This window comes from Myotis yumanensis, unplaced genomic scaffold, assembly GCF_028538775.1.
Source record: "Myotis yumanensis isolate MYYU_CA2020_CCGP unplaced genomic scaffold, mMyoYum1.0.hap1 SCAF_3, whole genome shotgun sequence".
In the NCBI taxonomy this organism is placed as follows: Eukaryota; Metazoa; Chordata; class Mammalia; order Chiroptera; family Vespertilionidae; genus Myotis; species Myotis yumanensis.
The window spans coordinates 175,036,875-175,061,026 of record NW_027223754.1 but is presented as its reverse complement, the minus strand read 5'-3'; the positions used below and the strand labels follow the sequence as shown (position 1 = coordinate 175,061,026).

Below are 24,152 nucleotides of genomic sequence, written 5' to 3'. Positions count from 1 at the left end.
ACTGGCACACCATCCAGTCTCAGGATGTTACATCTGACTTTTCTGCTGCAAGGCAGTCATCTCACCATTGTAATATGAGCTGTTATTGGGGGCTTAGAAGTTTCTGTTGTCTGGTTATAATTTCCTTAAATGGGAAATTTCTAGGAACTAATTGTCATGCAGAGGAGTGGTCTCATTTTTGAATAAAAGAACACATGATCGCCATATGACCCAGCAGTTCCACTCCAAGTTTGTATAACTCAAGAAACTTGAAAACATACGTCGACACAAAACGTGTACATGAATGTTCACAACAAAATTATTCATACTAGTAAAAAAGTCTAAACAACCTAAATGTTCATTAACTGATGATGGGCAAACAAAATGCGGTATATCCATGCAGTGGAACATGATACATCAATAAGAAGGAATAAACTACTGATACATGCTACGTGGATGAACTTTGAAAGCATTGTGGCAAATGAAAAAAGCCATTCACAAAAGGCCACACTGCATGATTCCATTCATATGAAATGTCCAGAATAGGCAAATGCATAGAGGTAGGATGTAAGTAGTGGTTACCTAGGGTTGGTGGGAGGAGGAAGTGGACACAAGGTTTCCATTTGAAGTCATGAAATGTTCTGGAATTAGATGGTAGTGGTCACTGCACAATGTATGGCTATCCTAAAAGCCATGAATTATGCATTTTAAAAGAATATATTTTATGGTATATAAATTATATTTCAGTAACTTTAAAAAATACATAGATATTGTCTAAATTAACTATAAAAATCATTTGAGCTCAGCAGAAGCACTTTACCTTTCAGAAGTTGTAGAGACCTACATATAAATCAGGGACATGTCCTGTCAGGGGTCAGAGGTCTATTTATTTTGAAATGTATATTTTGTTGTTTAGGTGTGGTGAGGCCATCAGATTGGAGATGATTGCCATTGAAAAGATGGTTATGCTACAGATCCCAAAGGAGGAGGAGGGGGCGGGGGCATTCCACACCATGGGGTGGCGGTGGGAGGGGTGTTACATGAGAAAGCACCAGAGTCAAGAGGCAGAGGGAACAAACAAGCAGAAAACATGGGCAAGAGCTTTACTGTGATTTCTGCAAGAAGGAATGGGCCAGGCAGGGGGAACAGGTTTAGGATTTGCCAGTGTACATAATTTTATCAGGTTCTGGTGCTTAGGGGCTGTTGTCAGGGACCTGGCCCTACGTGATCAGGGCAGGGCATTTCTGACTCAGCTAGTGAGAGCCTGATAAAGGAGGCTTTAGGGTATGTGGACTCTGGATAGGTTGGTTCCCATTGGAAAGGGCTGCTGGCAGGTGAGTCATTTCCTGGCTCTGGAAATGGGGTAACCCTGGGAGGGCAGTCCCTTCAGGGTCGGCAAGGTCCCAAGATGTCAAAACATCACCCAGCCGGTGTTGCTCAGTGGTTGAACGTCAATCTACAAACCTAGAGGTCATGGTTTAATTTCCAGTCAGAACACATGCCCGGGTTGTGGGCCCTATATCCAGTAGGGGGCGTGCAGGCAGCAGTTGATCAATGATTCTCTCTCATCATTGATGCCTCTATCTCTCTCCCTCTCTCTTCCTCTCTGAAATCAATGAAAATATATTTTAAAAAACAAAGATGTCAGAGCATCAAAAATACAGGTTAAAGAGACATGCATAATACACTCTTCTGGGCAAAATGCCTGGGAGTCAATGTCTTTCTTCCCTGTGTCATTACCAAGCCTTTAGGTACTTAGGTAATTTTTCTTCTCTTTCTCATTAGTGTTTTAGTTTCTGCAGTTAAACTTTTAACCACTTGCCTTAGTTTAATTTACATGTTTGAGGATTGTTCTGGAAATAGTTTTAGGTTGCATACCTTGGTGCAAAGCCCAATTAAGCAGCTATTTGGAGGACAGGGGGCAAAGAGCCTTTGGGGGGGCGGGGGATAAAGTGGAGGATAAAGCAGTAGTAACTTTGAGGCAAGGACCCTCCTGTTCCAGTGCATGTTCTCATGATGCATTTGCCTCCAGGGAGAATAAAGTGAGACAGCAGGGATTTTAGAAATGCCACATTCATCTTTTGAAGACCATCTTAGAAGCATTTCCTCTAGTGTTTGTTCTTCTAATCCTCCCTCTCTAATACTGTACTTGTCACAGAGTCTCTCCTTTGGCCAGCACACTCTAATTCCCATAGAGCATCCTTGGTTTTTTCATATGTAGAAACTTCTGAAGTATCATTTTTTTTTTTAATATATTTTATTGATTTTTTTACAGAGAGGAAGGGAGAGAGATAGAGAGTCAGAAACATCGATGAGAGAGAAACATCGATCAGCCACCTCCTGCACATCTCCCACTGGGGATGTGCCCGCAACCCAGGTACATGCCCTTGACCGGAATCGAACCCGGGACCTTTCAGTCCGCAGGCTGACGCTCTATCCACTGAGCCAAACCGGTTTCGGCTGAAGTATCATTTTTATTTTCCTTTCTCTCCAGAAAGAAAATGAGGGCCAGTTTTTTGTTTCCTACTTTGGGGATGTTACATTTATCTGAAAAGCCAAATCATATTTAGAATCTGATATCAGCTTTCAAATCTTTGTGTGTGTTGCAAATTTGCTTGTCTCTGCACCATATATACGTATATATCAATGGTAGGGTATTCTGTTGATTAAGTAAATAACCACACCTGACATCTGAAAGTTTTATTTATTTATTTTTTTATTTTTATTTTTTTAAATCTTTATTGTTCAGATTATTACTTTTGTTCCTCTTTTTTCCCCCCATAACTCCCCTCCTTCCAGCTCCCACCCCACCCTCCACCCTCACTCCCCACCCACTGAGTTCATCCATAGGTGCATGATTTTTGTCCAGTCACTTCCCGCATCTCCCACACCCCTTTTCCCCCAAGAATAGTCAGTCCATTCCCTTTCTATGTCCCTGATTCATTATAGTCACCAGTTCATTCTGTACATCAGGTTATTTATTCACTTGATTCTTACATTCATTTGTTGATAGATGCATATTTGTTGTTCATAATTTGTATCTTTACCTTTTTCTTCTTCTTCCTCTTCTTAAAGGATACCTTTCAGCATTTCATATAATACTGGTTTGGCGGTGATGAACTCCTTTAGTTTTTCCTTATCTGTGAAGCTCTTTATCTGACCTTCAATTCTGAATGATAGCTTTGCTGGATAAAGTACTCTTGGTTGTAGGTTCTTGGTATTCAGCACTTTGAATATTCCTTGCCACTCCCTTCTGGCCTGCAAAGTTTCTGTTGAGAAATCAGCTGACAGTCGTATGGGTATTCCCTTGTAGGTAATTGAGCCTCTTTCTCTTGCTGCTTTTAAGATTTTCTCTTTGTCTTTTGCTCTTGGCATTTTAACGATGATGTGTCTTGGTGTGGTCCTCTTTGGATTCCTTTTGTTTGGGGTTCTCTGCGCTTCTTGGACCTGTAAGTCCATTTCTTTCTCCAGGTGGGGGAAGTTTTCTGCCATTATTTCTTGAAATAGGTTTTCAATATCTTGCTGTCTCTCATCTTCTGGCACTCCAATAATTCTGACATTAGTCCGCTTAAAGCTGTCCCAGAGGCTCCTTACACTATCTTCACACTTTCGGATTCTTTTTTCATTTTGCTTTTCCAATTGGGTGTTTTTTTGTCGAATCTTTGGTTTGATTCTTGTGCTCCTCTGGTCTGCTATTGGGTATAATATTCTTTATTTCAGTCCGTGTATGCTTACTTTCTAATTTCTTTATCGTAGCATCGAGGGTCTCATTAGTTTTCGTGAGGCTCTGCACAAATTTATGGCAAGCCCTCAAAATTGCGATTCTTAGCTCCATATCCTCCATTTCTGTCATGTTTTTTTGTCTCCGCATCTTTTATGCTTTCTTGGTGCACCCCCTTGTGGTCTCTGTGCGCAGTCTTGTTCTAGCCAAGCCTTAATTGTTGTAGTTAACACTAGAGGGATTTGACCACCAGGCCGACTGGCTGTGGAAATCAGCTGTGGGAAAACTTCAGTCCTCAGGGGAGGCGCTAGTCCAGCCCTTGCCTGAGGCGATCGGCAAATGGCTGTGCGCAGGGTTTGGGCGGGGCGGGCTCAACAGGGCGGGGGGGAGGGAGCAGCTATGGCCGCTCTCAGTCCGTCCCCAGGGGCTCTGCCTCTCTGTCCCAGCAATCGCTGCAAACCTCGGAGGGGCCGTAGCCAGACAGTCCCGCTTCTCCCGTTTGAGTCTGGGTCCCTAGAGACTCGCCCGGATCTGTAGCCCAGAGTCTGAGACTCGCTCCTGATTGAAAACGACAATCGCGCCCTCAGCCGCCAGCCCGCTTTGCGCGCGCACCCTCACCACCGCACCGCCGTACCTTTAAATTTTCCACACTGCGCCTCCGCTGAGCATCGGAATGCTGTTGTTTTTGCTTCTAGTTGAAGAGACTCTCCTCAGCCAGCCTTCCCGTGGTTCTGGTTGATGTCCGCTCCGACTTTTAGTTGTATTTTTGAAGTGGTTGTCCACGGCGGCAGTCTCCGGTGTTTACCTATGCCGCCATCTTCGATTCTCCCGACATCTGAAAGTTTTAAAAAAAAAGTATCTGAATTATCCTATAAAGTATAAAATGACCCAAGAGGTTTTATTCTTGACCCTTTGGAGTTCTATTTCTTATTTCCTTGTAGCTTGATAAATTTAGATTCCCACCCTCCCCCAACCCCAACTCATTTAAATTTTGAATACAGACTAGGCTCTGGAAATTTCTCCAACAATGTACTTTTACTTTCCCAAACTTTAATGGAACAGTCACTATTGAGACATGGAATTGAATTATTTCATTCAAATAAATACATTTTAAGAAACTTGAAATAAATAATTGAGGAATATTAGAGATCAAGAAGGAGGCACTTCCCTACACTTTTAATAAACTTGAGACTTGCTTCTAGGTTTGGGCCCAGCCTGGCACCTCCAGAGCGTACCTCGCCAGCCAGGGATTGCTTTGTCAATATCTGCTTCTGAGCTATGGGCATGGGATAAAGAGGAACCCCTACACTGAAAAGGAAAGTTGATCTACTTAGAGTTACAGTTGCTCTAACTTCCTCTTTCAGTGTCCATGGGAACCAAGAGAGAAGGTGACGGTGGCTTTTGCCACAGGAACAAGGTTCACGGAGGGAGCAGGGCTAGATACCTAATTCCTTTACAGATATGGCATCCACTTCTTTGTAAGCAATATTCTGTCTCCTTCAAGAGCTCTCACCTTCATCTCTGGGAAGAAGAAAAGGAGTATTTATTGACTAGCATTAGATTGTGACCTAAGTAATAAAAGGTTAATATATAGTTATTGACAATATGAATATGAAGTTCCACTTAGGAAGAATATAATAGGGGAAATGTAATCCTGAAAACATGAAAGGGGAAGAGAAATATATCATCTACACTAATAAAAGAGAAACATGGTAATTGGCGTACGACCCCTACCCTTCCCATTGGCTAATCAGCGTATCCTTATGCAAATTAACTGTCAGCCAAGATGGCGGCCGGCAGCCAGGCACTGAAGCGAGCAGGGAGGCTTGCTTGCTGCGAACTCCAACGTTCCCCACCTCACTAGCCGGCCTCTGAGCTACAACACTAAGAAATTATGTACTATGTTGCAAATAAGAAGCTAAAAAAAACACCAGAAACCGGCTTTCATTCAGCAGGGCTTTAGCAACATTGTATCGATGTTTTCAGCAGGGAGGCCTCAGAGCTAAAGCTGGTCCAGAATAAAAAAAAAAAAAAAAGAAAACAAGGAGTGGTTGGAAGCTTCAGTCACTCGCTTCCGGAAAACAGCCCTCAGCCCTCACCCAGACTGGCCAGGCACCCCAGTGGTGACCCCCACCCTGATCCAGGACACCCTTCAGGGCAAACCAGCCGGCCCCCACCCATGCACCAGGCCTCTATCCTATATAGTAAAAGGGTAATATGCCTCCCGGCACCCGGATCAGCATGACAGGGGGCAGCGCCCAAACCCCCTGATCGCCCTGCGGCTCTGTGTGTGACAGGGGGCGGGGCCACAACCTCCCTATCTGCCCTGCTCTGTTCGTGACAGAGGAAGTCGCACCAACCCCCTGATCAGCCCTGCTCTGTGCCTGATGGGGGGAGCTCCCCAACCCCCTGATCGCCCTGCAGCTCTGTGTGTGACAGGGTGCGGCGCACCAACCCCCTGATCGGCCCTGCTCTGTGTGTGACAGGGTGTGGTGCCCCAACCCTCCCCTCCCCCACGGGCCCTGCTCTGTGCCTGATTGATAGGGGGGAGCTCCACAATCCCCTGATTGCCCTGCGGCTCTGTGTTTGACAGGGTGCAGCACACCAACCCCCTGATCGGCCCTGCTCTGTGTGTGACAGGGTGCGGTGCCCCAAGCCCCTGATCCGCCCTGCCCTGAGTGTGACAGGGTGCAGCGCCCCAAGCCCCTGATCCGCCCTGCTCTGTGTGTGAGAGAGGGTGGTGCCTCAACTCCCCTATCTGCCCTACTCTGTGAGTGACAGGGGGGAGCTCCCCAACCCCCTGATCGGCCCTGCTCTGTGCGTGACAGGGGGTGGCGCCGCAACCTCCCCATCGACCCTGCCTTGAGTGTGACAGGGGGCGGTGCCCCAACCCCCCAATCGGCCCTACCCTGAGCGTGACTGAGGGTGGCATCACAACCTCCCAATCCGCCCTGCTTTGTGCATGATGGGGCAGCGCCCCAACTCCCCAATTGGCCCTGCTCTGAGCCTGACCAGGGGCTGCACTTAGGGATTGGGCCTGCCCTCTGCCACCCGGGAGCAGGCCTAAGCCAGCAGGTCGTTATCTCCCGAGGGGTCCCAGACTGCGAGAGGGCACAGGCCGGGCTGGGGGACCCCCCTTCCCCCTGCCCCCCGAGTGCACAAATTTTTGTGCACCGGGCCTCTAGTCCTATATAATAAAAGCCTAGTATGCAAATTGTCCCCTTGGGCAGTTGTTCAACTGGGAGTTCGACCAGGAGTTCAACTGCTTGTTATGATGTGTGCTGACCACCAGGGGGTGGCATGGAACATGGCGTGCATCAGTGATGCGGCACTGGCAGCGGGCGGCAGTGGAGGCGCTGCTGGCCCTGATGGGCCCCGACGGGAGCGGGACGCAGTGGGATGGTGGAGCAGGTGAGCGGGCAGCACCAGGTCAAGGCAGGTACGAGCAGGGGCCCAATCACCCCACAGATGGCAACCAGCAGCAGGGGGCAGGGCCCACCACCTGGCTCCCTCAGCACCTGGGGAACCCAGGCCCGATCGATCGCCCCGCAGGTGGGATGGTGGAGCAGGTGAGGGGGTGGTGCCAGGTCAAGGCAGGGCTGCGGGGCTGAGAGGCTGGGGGCGTGAGTTGGGGCCCGATCTCTGCAGGCCTCCCCGAGGGACCCCACCTGTGCACCAGGCCTCTAGTTCAGTATAAGATAGTCAGGCCCTGGCCGGTGTGGCTCAGTTGGGCATCATCCATGCACCAAAAGGTTGCTGGTTCAGTTCCAGGTCAGGGCACATGCCAGAGTTGTAGGTTTGATCCCTGGTAGGGGGCATGCAGGAGGCAGCCGAACGATGTTTTTCCCTCTCCCTTCTTCTTCCTCTAAACATCAATAAACTATTTTAAAAGAAAGAAAGAAAGAAAGAAAGAAAGAAAGAAAGAAAGAAAGAAAGAAAGAAAGAAAGAAAGAAAGAAAGAAAGAAAGAAAGAAAGAAAGAGTGTTCTTTTTAAAAAAGCCTATCATCTTGTATGAGCATAACTCCAAAAAGCAAATACTTAGAACTTCCATATTTATCAACTTGTGTTTCTATAAAATAATAAGACTTTGCTGAATTTTATAAAGTGAACTTGAGTACAGAACATTACATTTGTCACTCAGTATGCAGAAAAAAATGGTTCTTGTTGCCATCTTGAATGTGTGAGCCCAGTCCATTTTGGTGCAGCTTGTCCTGCACCATTCACAGTGTGACCAAATCCCTTCCGGAAGGCTTAGAAGAGAGAAAGAAATGTTAAACATGAACAGGTAGCAGGCGAGCTGGTGCCTTAATCAAGCTGGGATGGTGCTGAGAACCTTGCAGTGCGGTTTCAAATCTGAATCCCAGGTGTCACAGTGAGGCTCTGATTGCCATAGTTAGAACACAGCGGACATGACAAAGGCAGTGGTCATTAATGCCCTTAGTGTTCTCTTCTAGAAATGTAAATGCGAAATGTGGTGTTGAGATATATCTGATAAGATTTTAGTATCCTTTTATTTCTACATTATCCAGTTGTGGAAATGAAATTTCTGACACTGGTTACAGGAAGTTGCAAAATAATGTATGAGGAACAACTGGTGAGAAATTGGCTTTCAGAATGAGTACAAAGGATGGGATCACATAAACATGTGGAAATATCTTTAACTATCCATCACCATTTCTTGTCTTTATGGCCGTGTGGAGCCAGAGAGAGGGGCTTGTAGAACCAGACATTTTCCTCTTTGAATTCTGTCAACAACCTGTAACTTTTACAGAGAATGATCCTGAGACATGAGAGGTTACAAGGTACATAAGGGTTTACGTTCCAGTTGCTCGTGTCTTTAAAAAATATATGTAACCCTAGAAACAATAAGTATGAAGTAGGAATATAGGTATGGATCTTCCCACAAATTAACCCAAATATTTACTCTTTCATCCTTTTGCATATTTTAATACATTCGAAGGGAACTAATTGCCCTCCCAAAGTCACTCATTGCTTGGGCCTGATGAGCAGGAGCTGCTCCTTGTTGACTGGAAAAGAGGGACTACACATAATTTGACTGGGCTCAAAATAAAGTTTTTCATTTTAAAAGTAGATCCTATAACGATCTTTAAAGACTTTTTTACTAAAATAGATGACTTTTCTGTTAAGTCATATGGGATGAACTTTTTTTTTATTGATTTTTTTACAGAGAGGAAGGGAGAGGGATAGAGAGTTAGAAACATCCATGAGAGAGAAACATCCATCAGCTGCCTCCTGCACACCCCCTACTGGGGATGTGCCCACAACCAAGGTACATGCCCTTGACTGGAATCGAACCTGGGACCCTTGAGTTCGCAGGCCGACGCTCTATCCACTGAGCCAAACCGGTTAGGACTGGGATGAATTTTTAAGCAAGATGTGGGTGAATATAAAACAGTGACTTAGTTTTTGTTTTGTTTTGTTTTTTTACATTGACAATGTGCTAACCCCACATGTTTGAATAAAATTTAAACTAATAATTTTGGCTATATATTAACTTAACAATAAATACACTGATAAAAAGAATGACTAAATATTAAACTTTTCCTCTAACAGCTATTATAGAATTGCTCTCTAAGATATAACAATTAGAAATTTTGTTCTCTAAGTACTTCAACTTTATGGGTTGATAGTTTCAGTTGCTGGTATATGGAAGGTTCTTAATATAATGTTGCTGAATTGAATTAATTTCTTTAATGGTTCAAAATAATGATTGGTTTATTGAAATATCAATAAAATATTTATGAACCAACAAAGAAAAGTATAAGCTATGCATTTTAAACTGATAATTTGGGTGCAAACACAAAATCTCAATACTGTATAGTATTTAAATAATTTTGCTCACATAGACAGTCTGGTACCCCTTGGGAAGTCCTTGGAATATTGTGTAGGGTAGTATTGGTCACTTTCTTCCCTCTTTGTGTTCCTCTTGATTGATATGTGTTCTGTCTCCTTGCAGTTCAACAACATGTTGCTGTACTGTGTGCCAAAATTCAGCTTGGTGGGCTCCAAATTCACAGTTCGGACCAGGGTCGGCTTAGATGGAATGCAGATTGTGGAGACTCACAATGAGGAGTATCCGCACACTTTCCAGGTATCTGGGAAAGAGAGAACACTGGAATTGCAAGCCAGGTAAGAGAGCCATTCTTATCACACAGCTTTCAAAATCATCAGAATTAATTGTAGATTAGAAAATGCTGAGTCTTTCCCAGGTGAATGCTACAAACCTCTGCGAGTCTGGTTGGACATAAGTGGAGAGATGGAAGCCCTTAAAAAGCAGGAATTATGTCATCTCTTTTGATTCCCCTACAGTGCCTAGGATAGTCGTTTTCAGAAATTAATGCTCAGTAAGTTATTTTTACTCTTTAGATTAACAAGGTGCTCAGAGAACGAAGTTGTTGCATTTAAGCCAACATTTTGAGTCTTAGAAGAAAAGATTCTCCCCTAACCCTTTTCCCCTCCATCCTTCCTGTGGTCCACACATGTTCATTGATGCTTATTATCCCATGCTCAATGTTGAGGTTTAACTCTCAGTCCTTCAGAGGCTCTGCATTCATGGGACTTATTAGCACTTTGATGGAGAGAATGTTCGAAGGAGGCAGGCTGGAAAAGGTAATGATTCTCTTGCCACAGTGGGAGGACACATGAAGGAGGCCATTTGGGGCTGTAGGGGCCTCTAGTGACCAGGAATTCTGAAGGGATGGTTCTTCTTACATGCTTTACTGAATGGAAGAGAAAGAGCTGGAATTCCAGCATCCATCCTCCTACCATAACCATGTTTGGAAAGAAGAAAATATGAGAACCACTGCAGTAGATCACAGCTACCTCATGCGTGAACCTCTGCAGGACAGAGTGCTGTTGGGTATTAAATACCTGCTTTAGAAGATGGTTATCTATTCATCCTATAAAGGCCTGGCCTGGTGAAAATTGGGAGGCTCCAAAACATCACAGATCAAAGGGTTAAGTACCAATCCGAGCACTGATGGTTCTTTTTGCTGTTGTTAATCCTGACCCGAGGATATTTTTCCATTGATTTTTAGAGAGAGTAGAAGAGGCGGGGCGGGGGGGAGGGAGAAACATTGATGTGAGAGAGACACTTCAGTTGGTTGCCTCCCACACATGAGATCGAACCTGCAACCCAGGCACACATGCCCTTAACCGGGAATTGAACCAGAGACGCTTTGGTGCACGCTCAAACCACCAAGCAACACCGGCCAGGGCCCAGCACTGATGGTCTGACATCCTAGAAGCTGTGGGGAGTCAGAGAGCCCTTCTGTTCCTTTGCACCAATAGCATGTGGTTCTGGCTGCTCAGGTGAATTCATCCTGGATATTTGTACTCAGTGACCACATAAGAGCTTAAACTTCAGACTTTCAAAAAAAAGAGTAAATCATTTTAGCAGTAATGTGTGCCCTGGCAGTCAGGGAACTGGTGAAATTACAGTTATGGAAGATGTGGCAGGCTGCTAGGGGACTGAGCTAAGGATTCGAAGGTGGCATTTCAAACACGATTTAAAATGGTGGAAGACTTGGCTTTGAATATCATGGTTTTTCTACCTTATCGTGATGGGGTTTGGGCTCCAGCCATCAAACCCAAGAGAAGAATGTAGATGTTGACTCACTGGGTGATTGGACCTGGCAACAAGGAGGACTCCCCTAGTTCTGATTGTTGTTAAAGGAGTCGCCATTGTGGAAGAATGAAGGTGCTGCCAGCTCTGAAATGTCAGCATACTTCCAAATCTATAAACCAAGAGGTGTGTTGGAGCAGCTGAAGATTATAAGGCTTCTTGGGTTGCCTAACCAGGGACTCCAGCCTTTCTTTAGCAGCGTGGGCTGTTTTTAGGGTGGGGCTGGTTCATGGGGAGTTTTCTTAACTGCAGGTAGTCATCACTTTGTAGAGTTTCAATATGCAGTATTGGATACGTTCCAATTAGTTATCAAAACACGATCATTTTCCTCAAATGTTTTATTCCCCTCATATCATTGCTTTAGTTCTATTTATGATTATATGGTAAATTGAAGATCAAAATTAAGTGATTATTTGTCATCTGGTCTGTAATGACTCAAGAATGGAGACAAACATTGAAAGTCCCAGAAAGTAAGAGTGTTAGTGGGATTACATGGAACCCCAAATTGGGTACGTATTTAGAGATATTTCAAGAGAATTTGCTTCTAAAGCCACTTGAGTGTGGGGGGGGGGGGGGGGAGGCGGGGGGAAGGGACTCTACTTTTCTTGCTAAATGAGTCAGCCTGAAGACTGACCTCGTATACTCTGTGTACCCTTCCATGTTCAAAAGAATATAAAGTATTCTTAGTTTCTGTAATTTTTATTTAATGGTTTTTGGTTGCTGAATGGTTATAAAAATATACTGGCGAGTAAACTAAAGAAAGGATTGAAGACTTGTCAAGTTCCTTAGCATTTAAAAAGCTAAAAGCAGCAAGCATACACGGATGCTCTCAGGGTCCTAGAGCTGATTCGGTGGGGGCAGGGCACAACAATAGGGGGAATCTTTTTTGAGGGGAAAGATTGATATCACACCACACCTCCCACCAACCAAGGATCCCCAGATGAACAATAAGCAGAATCTTTCATTTTATAGGTACAGATTCCAGCAGCATTCTTGGGACTTTGTGGTACTCAAAAATAAATGTACTGGAAGGATGGACAGTGTCATAGGAGCAAACCTCCTGCCAGACTCATGCATGTGTGATCCCTGTGGGACCAAGGCATGTGACATTCAAGCGGAACTCAACCTTAGCCCTCGCCTCCCCAACACACGCAAACAGAGCACACTCTTTGGAGATCTTAGTCCAGAGTCTAATAACAGGGATTGTTCTAAGATAGTTATATGACAACAACCAGCTCTGTAAGCTACCTGCAAGAGAGAATAGAATTAAGAAAATTGGCCTCAAAAAAAAAAAAAATTTGGCCTCAACAGGAAAACCATAGGATTTGATTACAGTCAAGGGAAATTTTTCTCAGTAAAACGTTATTAAGTATTGGGGTCCATTAATCTGTGCAACTTCCTTCCTACGGGCATTTAAACTGTTTGTTTTGCTTTATCTGTAATTGATTAGGTATGGTATTGCCTGAAGCCTTCTAGCAGAATAAAATTAAATTGTTCATCAAAGGGAATCTATATATATAAAAGGCTAAGTGACCATCCGACCAGTAGCTATGACTGCCAGAGGGCAGATGCTAGATGCAGGAGCTGCCGAGCTGCAGTGACTTGGCAGCGGTGGTTCTCAGGTGATGCACCTTGGAACCAGAGAGGAGGGAGCCTGATTTCAGGGTGTGTCACCCAAGAACCGCCCTCTCGCAATCCAGGACCTTTTGGGGGATGTCGGAGAGCCGGTTTCGGCCCAATCCCCGCAGGCCAGGCTGAGGGACACCACCTGCTGGAGGGACCCCGCTCACTCTGCAGATGCTATTCGAGCCTCGGCACCGCCCTAGGTGTAGCCGCTGGGGAGGGACCTCGGGAGGTTGGCTCCAGGGCATGTCCAGCCCATCTCACCCAGTCCCGCCCTGCTGGCCACCTTCTAATTCATTTCCTTTCAATGTGCACAAATCCATGCACCAGGGCACTAGTGTTAAATAGTTCCCTAAAATCTTACAAAGATATTTTAGATTCTCAAAGCTAATTATAATCTTTCTTAAGGTGGGCTGTGGCCCATAGCCTTTAAAGGCCCCATGTGCTTTTATAAAGGTGAATTGAAGGTTACTTGTATATCCAGTGCCTAATGTCTATAACTAGATGATGGTTGTTAAACTTAATGCCAGGGCATTCTATTGTAAAAGGTAAACTTATCTCTCCCCATCAAAAATTATCTGTTCCAAAGTAAGTAGAGCCTCTAAAACTCTGTTCAAGAATTTATTTGTTCAATTGCCAGAGAGTCTGTTTAATTTTAATTGTAACTCTTTCTTGGACATCCCTGAGTTTTCCAGAAAGTTGGAAGAACATTAAAACATAGTTTTATTCACCAGGTGTAACTCATTGATGGTCTCTGCATTCAGTTTAATTTTGTTTTGTTTTAGTTCTGAACAAGACAAAGAAGAATGGATCAAGGTAAACCTTATTTCTATTTTTAGTTTTTGTTTTGGCAATCTCTGTATGTGTATGCAAACGTGCAGATATTGTTGTATTGTGCACATGTAGTCATCGGATCAAGGCCATTTAAATTTTTTTAAATCTGTACCCGATGAGTGAGGATATTTTTTCCATTGATTCCTAGAGAGAGTGGAAGGGAGGGGGGGGGGGGGGAAGGGAAGAGAGAAAGAGAAAGGGGAGAGAGACAGAAACATCAATATGACAGAGACACCTGGGTTGGTTGTCGACCACATGCGCCCCCCAGTTAGGGGCCAAGATCGGACTTGCAACCCAGGTATGTGCCCTTGACTGGGAATCAAACCTGCGACCCTCCAGTGTGTAGGCCAACGCTCTAACCACCAAGCCTTGCAGGCCAGGGCAAGGTCATTTAATTTTTAAAGTGATTCCCATCATAGATATTTGCTTAATATAGTATTTTAATAAATTTTCATGTGATACTTTAATGTGTGCTTTGAATTTTATTTATATTTTAGGCCCTTCAAGAGACTATCGATGCTTTCCATCAGAGGTATGAAACCTTCAGAAATGCGATTGCAAAGGATAATGACATTCAGTCAGAGGTTTCTGTAAGTTGAATTAAATTCTTAACTTTAGGCTCTTTGCAATTACAAAAGATCTATCTGGTCATTTTGTTATCTAGTCTTTTTCCTTCACAACTGGCTATTAGACAGAATCTCATTCCTTCTTAGATGAATGTAATAGTGAGTGCCTTTTTTATACTGCTTAAACTTCTTTGAACCTTTTGCTTCTTTACCAGAACAGGGTATGAGCAATGTTGTTAAGGTGCTTGGAAGGCAGGCAGGCAGGAAGGAAACGACAGTTCTTTTCTGTTAAAATTGAATTTCTCTTCCCTTTTTAGACTGCTGAGCTAGGGAAAAGAGCCCCAAGATGGATCCGAGATAATGAAGTAACGATGTGTATGAAATGCAAAGAGGCTTTCAACGCACTGACAAGGAGAAGGCATCATTGTCGAGCATGTGGACATGTAAGTGAGATTTCTTGGTCATTAAGATGGCCAGTAACTCAATCAGTATTGTAAAATCATCAACTTGGAAAAGACGCCAAAACTCATTCAGTAGAGCACTTCATAGATAAACTTATTTTAGTGACAAGTATCCACAAAGCACAGTGCTGGGTCCTGGATAAAAAATGGTAACCAAAATGATACGCAGCTCCATGTAGCTTACATTCTAATGGAGAAAAGTAGACCAAAGTCGGGTAAATGGACAAATAAGCATTTCAAATGACTATAGATGCAATAAGGAGGCAATCAGGAAGTTTAAAATGGAGAATAATGGCAAGGAAGGAGGATTTGGAACCACTTTTAGTTAGAAAAATGAAGATCTGTCTGAGGGGTTGATATGTAAGCTGATGCCTAAAAGGTGAGGAAGAGCTAGCCACAGAAGGGAGTTGGGACCTGCTTTCATGCAGAGTCTGTATTTTATAAGCCCCAAGGCAGGCCAGAGCTTGGTCTTTTCTTGAGACTGCCAAAGGCCATGTGCTGGAGTGTGATGAGTAAGGGAAAGTGTGGCAGAAGAAACAGCAGAGAAATGATAAAACCAAAGGAGTTGATGGCTTTGAGAGACTAGATAGAACTTGTTAGCATAAGTGGAAGCTCAGGCTTTTGATGGGGAGAAGGAAACTTCCCTCCATGGTAACGGAAAGGAAAACAAAACAAAACAGATGGCTGTAAATGTGGGGTTTTTTAATTTGCTGGTGGGAAATGAGGGAATTTAGGTCTGGTGCTATGTATCTTTTCATCGAGGTAGCAGAAAATGTCATCAGCTGGAAGTGAAGGGGGAAGGAAGAAAGGTGGAGGAGGTTTGAGAAAGGACTAAGGGTGAAATAGTCATCTCTGGGCAGGGAAGATGAGCCTGTCAGAGAAATAAAGGTGGACTGCTGGGTGCCCATTAGAGGTGTATGGTTATAACTCAAGTCAGAGAAAGCATATAACAGGTTTTCAGAAATTGAGTTGTTTCATGTGGAATGAATGAAAACGAACAAAGCATGAAATGAAGCTGGAGAGAGGTAGCAGCAGGTTTTGAAGGGCCTTGTTAACCTTGTTAAAGATGACATACTTCCTTCTAAAAAGCAACGAATAAATAGAAGGGTAGGCATTGCAGTGTAATATATTATTAGTGTGCTTAAGTGCAACTATTCTTATTAATAGCTCTTTTAGATTATCCTCACACTATAAATTTATTCTTCCTCTTTTTCTAAGTTTTGACTCAGCAAGACCGTTTTGTAGTCAAATTGAAGTGATAGCAAACATTTCCCTCCGATCCCCCGGGGAAGACTTTTTAAAATCTATCAAGTTTGCTTGAAATGATTTTAGGTACTGATATATTTGGTTCAGTGAACAAACAAAAATGTTTGAATGTGGATCATCAAAATACTATGATATGATTTAAAAATAAGAGATCAGTTAATAGGAGTTTACATATACAAACAAGTCTAATTCTGAATCCTAGAGTAATTTTATTATAATTATATCATGAATTTTACATGCTGTGAATCTAAACCAAAAGTTTTACAAATATTTACATTTCTTAGAGTTTGTTTACTATGAATTGGGGGGAAAATATGCTTCTAGAAGCAAGAAGATAAATTTTTTAAGTGGAAGTTGTTTTTTTTTTTATTAACAATTATCCTATAGTAATTAAGGAAAATACCATTCACTAAGAAATCATATGTATTTTCATTATGGTTATTCATTCCTTGGCATTCAATAAATGTTTACTGTGTGCTGGTGAGCAAAATATATAAGAACAATCTCATAGAGCTGGCAGCCTCGTCGGGGTAATAAACATTACATAAATAATCACACAAGTATATGAGTATAACTTGTAATCAGTACATGAAAAAGAGTACAGGGAACTTGAGTAGCACAGTGCTAAGAGACATGCTTTGTACTGGAAGTTGGAGGAGTCTTCCTTAAAGAAGTGACGTTTTAGTCAACATATGGAGGATGAACGAGTTACCTCATGAAGCAAAGATGAGGCGGGAGGGAGCATAGCACTTTGGGGCCGTAGAAGCCAGTGTCACTAAAGATACGGGGAGTCAGAGGAGCAGATAATGGAGGACTTTGTAGGCCACACTGTAGCGTGTGTTCATTATCCAACAGCAAAGGGAAGACCGAAGGATTTTAAATAGAGAGAAACATATCAGTTTATGATTTTTAAGAGAGCATCTGGTGCTATTTGGAAAATAGCTTGGAGGGATATAAGAGTAGAAGCCTGGAGGCCAGTAAGAATGCTACAAGGAGCAATCACGAGACTATAATAGTCCAAACGGGGATACTGATAGCTTGGACTTGGGTGATTACAAGGAAGATGTAGAAAAATGGATAGATTGAAAACTCTAGGAGGTAAAATTGGCAGGACTTTGTCATAGTATGACTCTTTGGGGTGAGCCGTGGAGAGGTATCAGGGATGTCCCTAGGTTTATGACTTGCCATGACTGGTTGAATGACTGTGCTATCTTCTACTACAGGGAGCAAGAGGAGAGGAGGGCAGGTTGGGAAGGGTGGGGTGGGGGAAGGAGAGCGCTGAGGACAAGGAAGTTCATGAGCGCATTTTGGCGGGATAGCCAAGAAACATCCAGAGGTATGAAGAGTAAGGGTCTGGATTAAGCCTCTGAAGATCTCCTACCTTTAGGGTCAGAAAGAAAAGATGAACAAGCACAGCCCATTACAAACAGCACTATAATATTGTGATAATAATCCTAATGTTCACGGGGATGTTCTTAGTGTAATAAAAATTTGCCTTTTATATATAGCTCTTTCTCATTTATTATCATTGTAAATGTTTATGGCTTAAATCTTATTACTTTTAAAATATGATTATTGACTCCTCGTTACCTTTTCTAATTTAAGGTGGTTTGTTGGAAGTGTTCTGATTACAAAGCTCAACTGGAGTATGATGGTGGTAAATTGAGCAAAGTTTGTAAAGACTGTTACCAAATATTGAGTGGATTTGCAGACAGTGAAGAAAAGAAACGAAAAGGGATTTTAGAGGTATGAAATAGTAAATGTTGGATGTCTTTTAGATTTTTATATGAGGGACATAGAATTGCATTTTAACCCTGAAGAAGACAAGTAACGTTTTGTTATTTCTCTTAGTATTTAACAATTTTTGAGAACGATGAGCAAATCATACTTTTGTTCTGTGTTGCTGAATGTTAGGATCATACAGAAAGAACAAGGTCAGTGTTCTGCAGTTGAGAGTACACAAATGTCATTTTGAATAACTGGAAAAAGATCATGAACTTCAAGATTCATTTAAGATTAAAGTGTAGGTCTGCAAACTTAAAATATAACTCTGAGTTCCCGGGTGTATAGATGTCACTTGAATGGCAGACCAAAATGGGTTTTCTTCAGGCAGGTCGGAGGGAAAGAAATGCTTCATTGGCTCCTAAAGACACAGGCTCAGTTCTTAACAACAGCAACTGATGCAACTGAATTAATGTGATCACTTGTTTTAAGGGGTGAGTTTCAGGCTGTAGCTATGAAGTAAAAACCTCAAGGGAGTTTTCTAGAAAAAACTTGGGGGGAGTCAATTACTTAACCATGTGAACACATGTGCACACACACATACATGCAATATTTGAAACTCACTTTGTGCCAACTAGTGTTATATGAGCTAGCTAGACCAAAGGTCTTAACAAACTTTTTCTGTAAAGGGCCAGAGAATAACTATTGTAGTTTTTGCAGGCCAAGAGGCAAAACGGAGACTACTACTTCTCTAACAAGAGAGAAAACAAATTTTCACAAATTTACATTGACAAAATTTAAAATACAATAATTTAGTATGATTTTTTTTCTAATATGGTAATAAGAATGGAATTCTTTAGTGGGAGGAGGGAAGGTAATATTTCCCTTAATTGGAGTCTAAAGTTAGTGTTTCCTATTATCAAATTGATTTTAAATGTTTATCTGAAAGCACTTTCTTAGCTCCCGGATGGTGGGCTGGTAGTCCATAGTTTGCCAGCCAGTGCTTCTTCACCTATCTGTGATGAAGGGCCAGTTTTATTTCCAAACCTCATGATAGCTCAGTAATTTTGTAAAACACACAATCATGTGCTTGAGTATCATCACAAAGTCAAATTTCTATGGAAGTTTTTCAGTGTTTACTCTTACTTTCTGTGCTTATCTTGAACCAGTAACTAAACATTTGACAAACCAGCACTCATGAACTGACACTGAGGAGCAATACCCTAAGGATTTGATGCTTTCTATAATGTGTGTAATAACTATCATTTAGTCAAATGGTTTTGTTCCCTTTTTAGCCAGTGATTTATGTATTTAGGAGGCAAAGCAGAAAACTGTAAATGGCTCTACAAACAGTTAATGCAATTTTTATTTATTCATTGATTTTTAAGATTTTTAATTGATTTATTTGAGAAAGGAAAGGAGATGAAGAGAGAGAAACATTAATTGGCTGCCTCCTGCATGCTTCCCATCAGGGATTAAGCCTTCAACCCAGGCATGTGCCCTGACCAGGAATCGAACCATCAACCTTTCAGTATATGGGATGACACCCAAACAACTGACCCACACTGGCCAGGGCTTTAGTGAAGTTTTTACAACTTGAATTATCTCAGTTCCAAGACAAAGATTGCTGGCCAGTATTTGCCTTTTTGTTATGGATTCTTACATAAGTGAAGTTGGTATGTGTTGTGGTTAAAAGTTTAGGCTCTGCATCCAGACTCAAATCCCAGCATCCCAATTCCTAAATGTATAATCTTGGGAAAGCTATTTCATCTCTGAACCTCATAGATAATGAAAGTTGTAACTTCTTGGTGTTGGTGTGAAGATTAAATGAAATGATACATTTCTTAGTGAGCTAAGAAAAGTGCATGCATAGTAAGCAATTAATAAATGTTTACTAGTAACTTCATTTAAATTCAAGGTCTGGTTATAGAGACAGTTAAAATTGACTTAGATATTTTTCCATGCTAATAATAGATCTGGATGAATATTTAAATAATAATTGCAGATTAATTTTTTGGGTGATCCCAGAAGACATTTGATATAAACACACTGTAGTTAATGAATGTTGCCCTAAATTTAATTACTTCTCTATCTGGCCCGTTTTGTGTTCAATCTCACTCACTCACTCTCACTCCATTATATTTTTCTAGATTGAGTCAGCAGAAGTATCTGGAAACAGTGTGGTGTGCAGCTTTCTTCAGTATATGGAGAAGTCAAAACCTTGGCAGAAAGCTTGGTGTGTGATCCCCAAACAAGACCCTCTTGTGCTGTACATGTACGGTGCCCCCCAGGTATCTGAACTACATCTGACTGAAGGGACAGAGGTCATGCGGATGGCGGGGGAGGCAATTAGATAGTGAACTCAAAACCCTTCCATCACCCCTCTATGGGACAAGAAAGTTCAGTTTCATTATAATTGGAGAAAATAATAACAAATTCAAGTTTACTTAAACTAGTGGATTCCTTTTATAACCAATAATTTCTCCACCCCATGGATCCTTTCTCCCCTTTTCTCATTCCTATTCTATGGGCTTGAAAAAAAGGTGAGTTGAAAAAAGATGAGTTGAAAGGACATTGGGAGAAGGGGGTGAAGTAGAGGAAGAAGCAGGAAGGAGAAGGAGCCTTTTTTTTTTTAATATATATTTTATTGATTTTTCACAGAGAGGAAGGGAGAGAGATAGAGAGCCAGAAACATTGATGAGAGAGAAACATCGATCAGCTGCCTCCTGCACATCTCCCACTGGGGATGTGCCCGCAACCCAGGTACATGCCCCTGACCGGAATCGAACCTGGGACCCTTCAGTCCGCAGGCCGACGCTCTATCCACTGAGCCAAACCGGTTTCGGCGAGAAGGAGCCTTTTTAATGATAGGAAGTAACAGGCAAGCTTTCCCTCCACCCCGCCTGAATACAGGAATACCTGAAAGAGAAAGAAATTGAGAGGAAGAAAAATGTAAATCAAGCTTAGATTAACATTATCCAGTAACAGTTGTTTGAGAACTGTCTGTGCATGGATCTGAGATAAATCTGTGGGAACAACAGACATGCAGATTTAGCTTCTAACCAGAGCAGCACCAGATACTACGGAGTATATAATGCTTAAAAAAACAGGCCATGTATACCAATTGTGCATTCACCTGGAAATACATAAACTTTTCAATGTACCTATTGTATTTTAGCCTATATCTACATTAAAGACTAGTAAAACTTGTGTGTTTTTTTTTGTTTTGTTTTTTAGAAATAGACTTAAAATGCCAAGGTATATGTTCTATTCTGTGTTGTGGTTTTTCCTATAACTTTTTCCTGCCCATAAATAAATTGATTCATTAATGAATGAAACACCAAGTAAAACTGTGTTTGGTAATGAGTCATTAACATTTGCTGGTTTTATACAATAAGATAACTATTCTCTTCTTGCCTTTTTCACTGACGAAGAGCTGGGGAGGCTCTTACACAGAGGAGGTATTGGGTCAATGAATCCTAGCTGAGTTAAGTGTCCACTCTCATTCATTAATTCATGCAGTCAGTATTACCAGTGACCTCATGTACAGGCACTGTGCTATTCCTGGTTCACCAGCTCTGACCATGGAGACTTCACAGTGCAAGTCTGTATGGAATAGTCATAGGAAAAGAGGTTTTAGTAGGGACTTGTCTAGCATGCTCACACTCCTATGTATTATTGTTTTTTTTCTTTAGGATGTCAGAGCCCAGGCCACCATTCCACTCCTGGGCTACAGTGTGGATGATATGCCAAGGAGTGCAGACCTGCCACACAGTTTCAAACTGACCCAGTCCAAGTCTGTGCACAGCTTTGCTGCAGACAGTGAGGAACTGAAACAGAAGTGGCTGAAAATCATCTTTCTAGCTGTCACAGGTGAGACACCTGATGGTCCTAACAACCATTCAGCTACCTTGGACGATAACCCTGAACCTAAATAAAAATCAGAATGCTGAACTCCAGGACCAACCACAGTGTGGGGGTCCCAAGATTCACCGCTCAAGACATTCCCAGTTCTCCTTACTCATCTCTTAGCACTTTATGTTGAGAAGTATAGGCTCATAAATGTATCTGATAGGGGACTATTTTTCCTGTTTGTGTACTCTGGTGAAATTAATGTGGAGAGCCATTCTACCGATAACTTTTGGAAATAATGTGAAAAATGGAGCATTTTTTAATGAGCTATTTCTTGAACATGTACTTTTGTCTTGGAGAAAATGGTATCAATTGATTATGTCACTATCAGGTTAGAATAGGCCACTTTCACTTAAGAATTATTTTAATGTCTTCTCTTTCACATGTAAGACTTGTAACAGTTTGAAAGATATACCTCCATGTTGCCAAAATAGATCCATGGTTAGAAGAATTACAAGGACAGTTTAGGCTGTTGTGTTAACTTATTTAATTTAGTGTATAAAGCTCAAGCTGCATAAATAATGTATGTCCTTTTAAAACAGAAAAAGGACAGGTTGTTGGTGTTCAAACTTTCGACTTATTAAGAAAAGATATTTGTTTTTGTAGAAATACTCCTAAAAATAAAATATCTTACGTATATAGCAATTATGTATATATAGTATTAAATATAAATATATCTATATACTATACATGCCTTTCTCTTCAGCTTTAGGTTCATGTTTGTCTCTAATTTATTTTTAAAATACAAAGCATGTTTTATCTTAGAATTGGACATGTTCTAAACGTAATGTTTTTGGTGATAAATGTTTAACTGATTGACATCTAAAGGTATTGATATTTTTATAATAAGAAAAAGCAGTAATTTATGTGGCATGGGATATACTAGTGAATTCCAACTGTATTTTTAAAGTACTATTTTTTGTTTGTTCTGTGCCTATTTAAAACAGTGCCTCTCTTTGAAGGTGCTAATAATTTCTATTTAAATATAAGGTGAGGGTTTAATTAATGCTTCAGTCTTGCTTACTCAGATAAAGTGCATTTTGGTCACCAGAATGGTCAAAATCATACAGGTTGTTTTTCATTTTATGATCCTCTAATTGTACAACAGTTAATATCAGCATATACAGAAATCTTCACAAAAACCTGGATTGTGCAAAATACCTGACCTTAAGCAGAATTGGGACATCAGGAAACTGCATTTCCTGTACTGTTTTTTTTTTCTCTAAGACGTTAAGCATAGTTAAATGAGGACTATATAATTAACTAGAGATGGGATCGGGCAGAAACAGCTCTCTGACATCCCCTGAGGGGTCCCGGATTGCGAGACAGTGCAGGCCAGGCCAAGGGACCCCACTGATGCACAATACGGGCTGGGGAGGGACAGTGGAAGGGCTCCAGGGTATGTCCGGCCTGTCTCACCCAGTCCCAATTGGCAGGACACCAGCAGCAAGCTAACCTACCGGTCAGAGCGTCTGCCCCCTGGTGGTCAGTGCGCATCATAGCGACCAGTCGAACAGTCGGAGGGATAATTAGCATATTAGGCTTTTATATATATAGATACTCCAGATAACTGTGTGGGCCTGTTCCTTTGTCAGATATAATGCAAAATTCACATGTGGTAACCTATGTTTGAGTGGGCTGGATAGATATGAAAGGAAGTTTATGTTCAATTCTTTAAACCGCCTCAGTAAAAAATGGGGGCGGGAGCACAGTATTGAAAAGCAATGTTTTAATGGTAGGTTTTGGGGAGGTACAAGATAATTGAAGAGAGTCTGAGCATTCCTTTCTCGTTTATCTTTCTGGGGAATCATAGTAGACAAAATATAATTTCTTGTGACAAAAGCTGCTCTTCATTATATTGTAATTATGATTAAAATCTCACATTAAGTTGGCTATTTAACTTAACCCTTTTCTCTAACTAGATCTGTTTTTTTGTTTTTCGTTTTTGGGTTTTTTTGTTGTTGTTGTTTTTTTTACCCTGTTATGCCTCAAATGTTATCACATTTAATGCATCGTCTAGAGATCCACAAGAATGACTTCACTATCCTCTGCCTTTGAGGATTACACCTTTTTAAAAAATATGTATATTTTTATTGATTTCAGAGAAGGGAGAGGGAGAGAGAGATAGAAACATTAATAATGAGAGAGAACATTGAATGGCTGCCTCCTGCACCCTCCCTCCTGCACTGGGGATCAAGCCCCTGTCTGCAGGATGATGCTCTATCCACCAAGCCAAGCCAGCTAGGCCTGGGGATTACACCTTAAATGTAGAATAGATTTGCTCAGAGTTGGAGATTTTCACTCATCTATTTAGGCCCTCTTAAGAAAATGTGAAACATTTATTTTTCTGCAAAGGAGCAGATAAACTAATTATGGCTGACATGATTGGGTTCCTTCTTCCATAAAAGGAATACCAACCAAG

At 41.9% G+C, this 24,152-nt stretch overlaps 1 protein-coding gene across 1 annotated transcript in view; it reads left to right on the top strand.

Annotated features, from left to right (window-relative positions):
* Positions 1-22,439, top strand: part of FGD4 (FYVE, RhoGEF and PH domain containing 4) — a 220,422-nt gene extending 197,983 nt beyond the window's left edge. The window contains exons 11-17 of the mRNA XM_070410470.1: positions 9,679-9,851; positions 13,755-13,785; positions 14,301-14,393; positions 14,687-14,812; positions 17,702-17,842; positions 19,969-20,109; positions 21,514-22,439. Of these exons, the coding sequence (XP_070266571.1) occupies positions 9,679-9,851; positions 13,755-13,785; positions 14,301-14,393; positions 14,687-14,812; positions 17,702-17,842; positions 19,969-20,109; positions 21,514-21,756 (948 nt within the window). The 3' untranslated portion in view covers positions 21,757-22,439. The remainder of the gene's footprint in view (positions 1-9,678; positions 9,852-13,754; positions 13,786-14,300; positions 14,394-14,686; positions 14,813-17,701; positions 17,843-19,968; positions 20,110-21,513) is intronic.
* Positions 22,440-24,152: the final 1,713 nt, after the last annotated feature.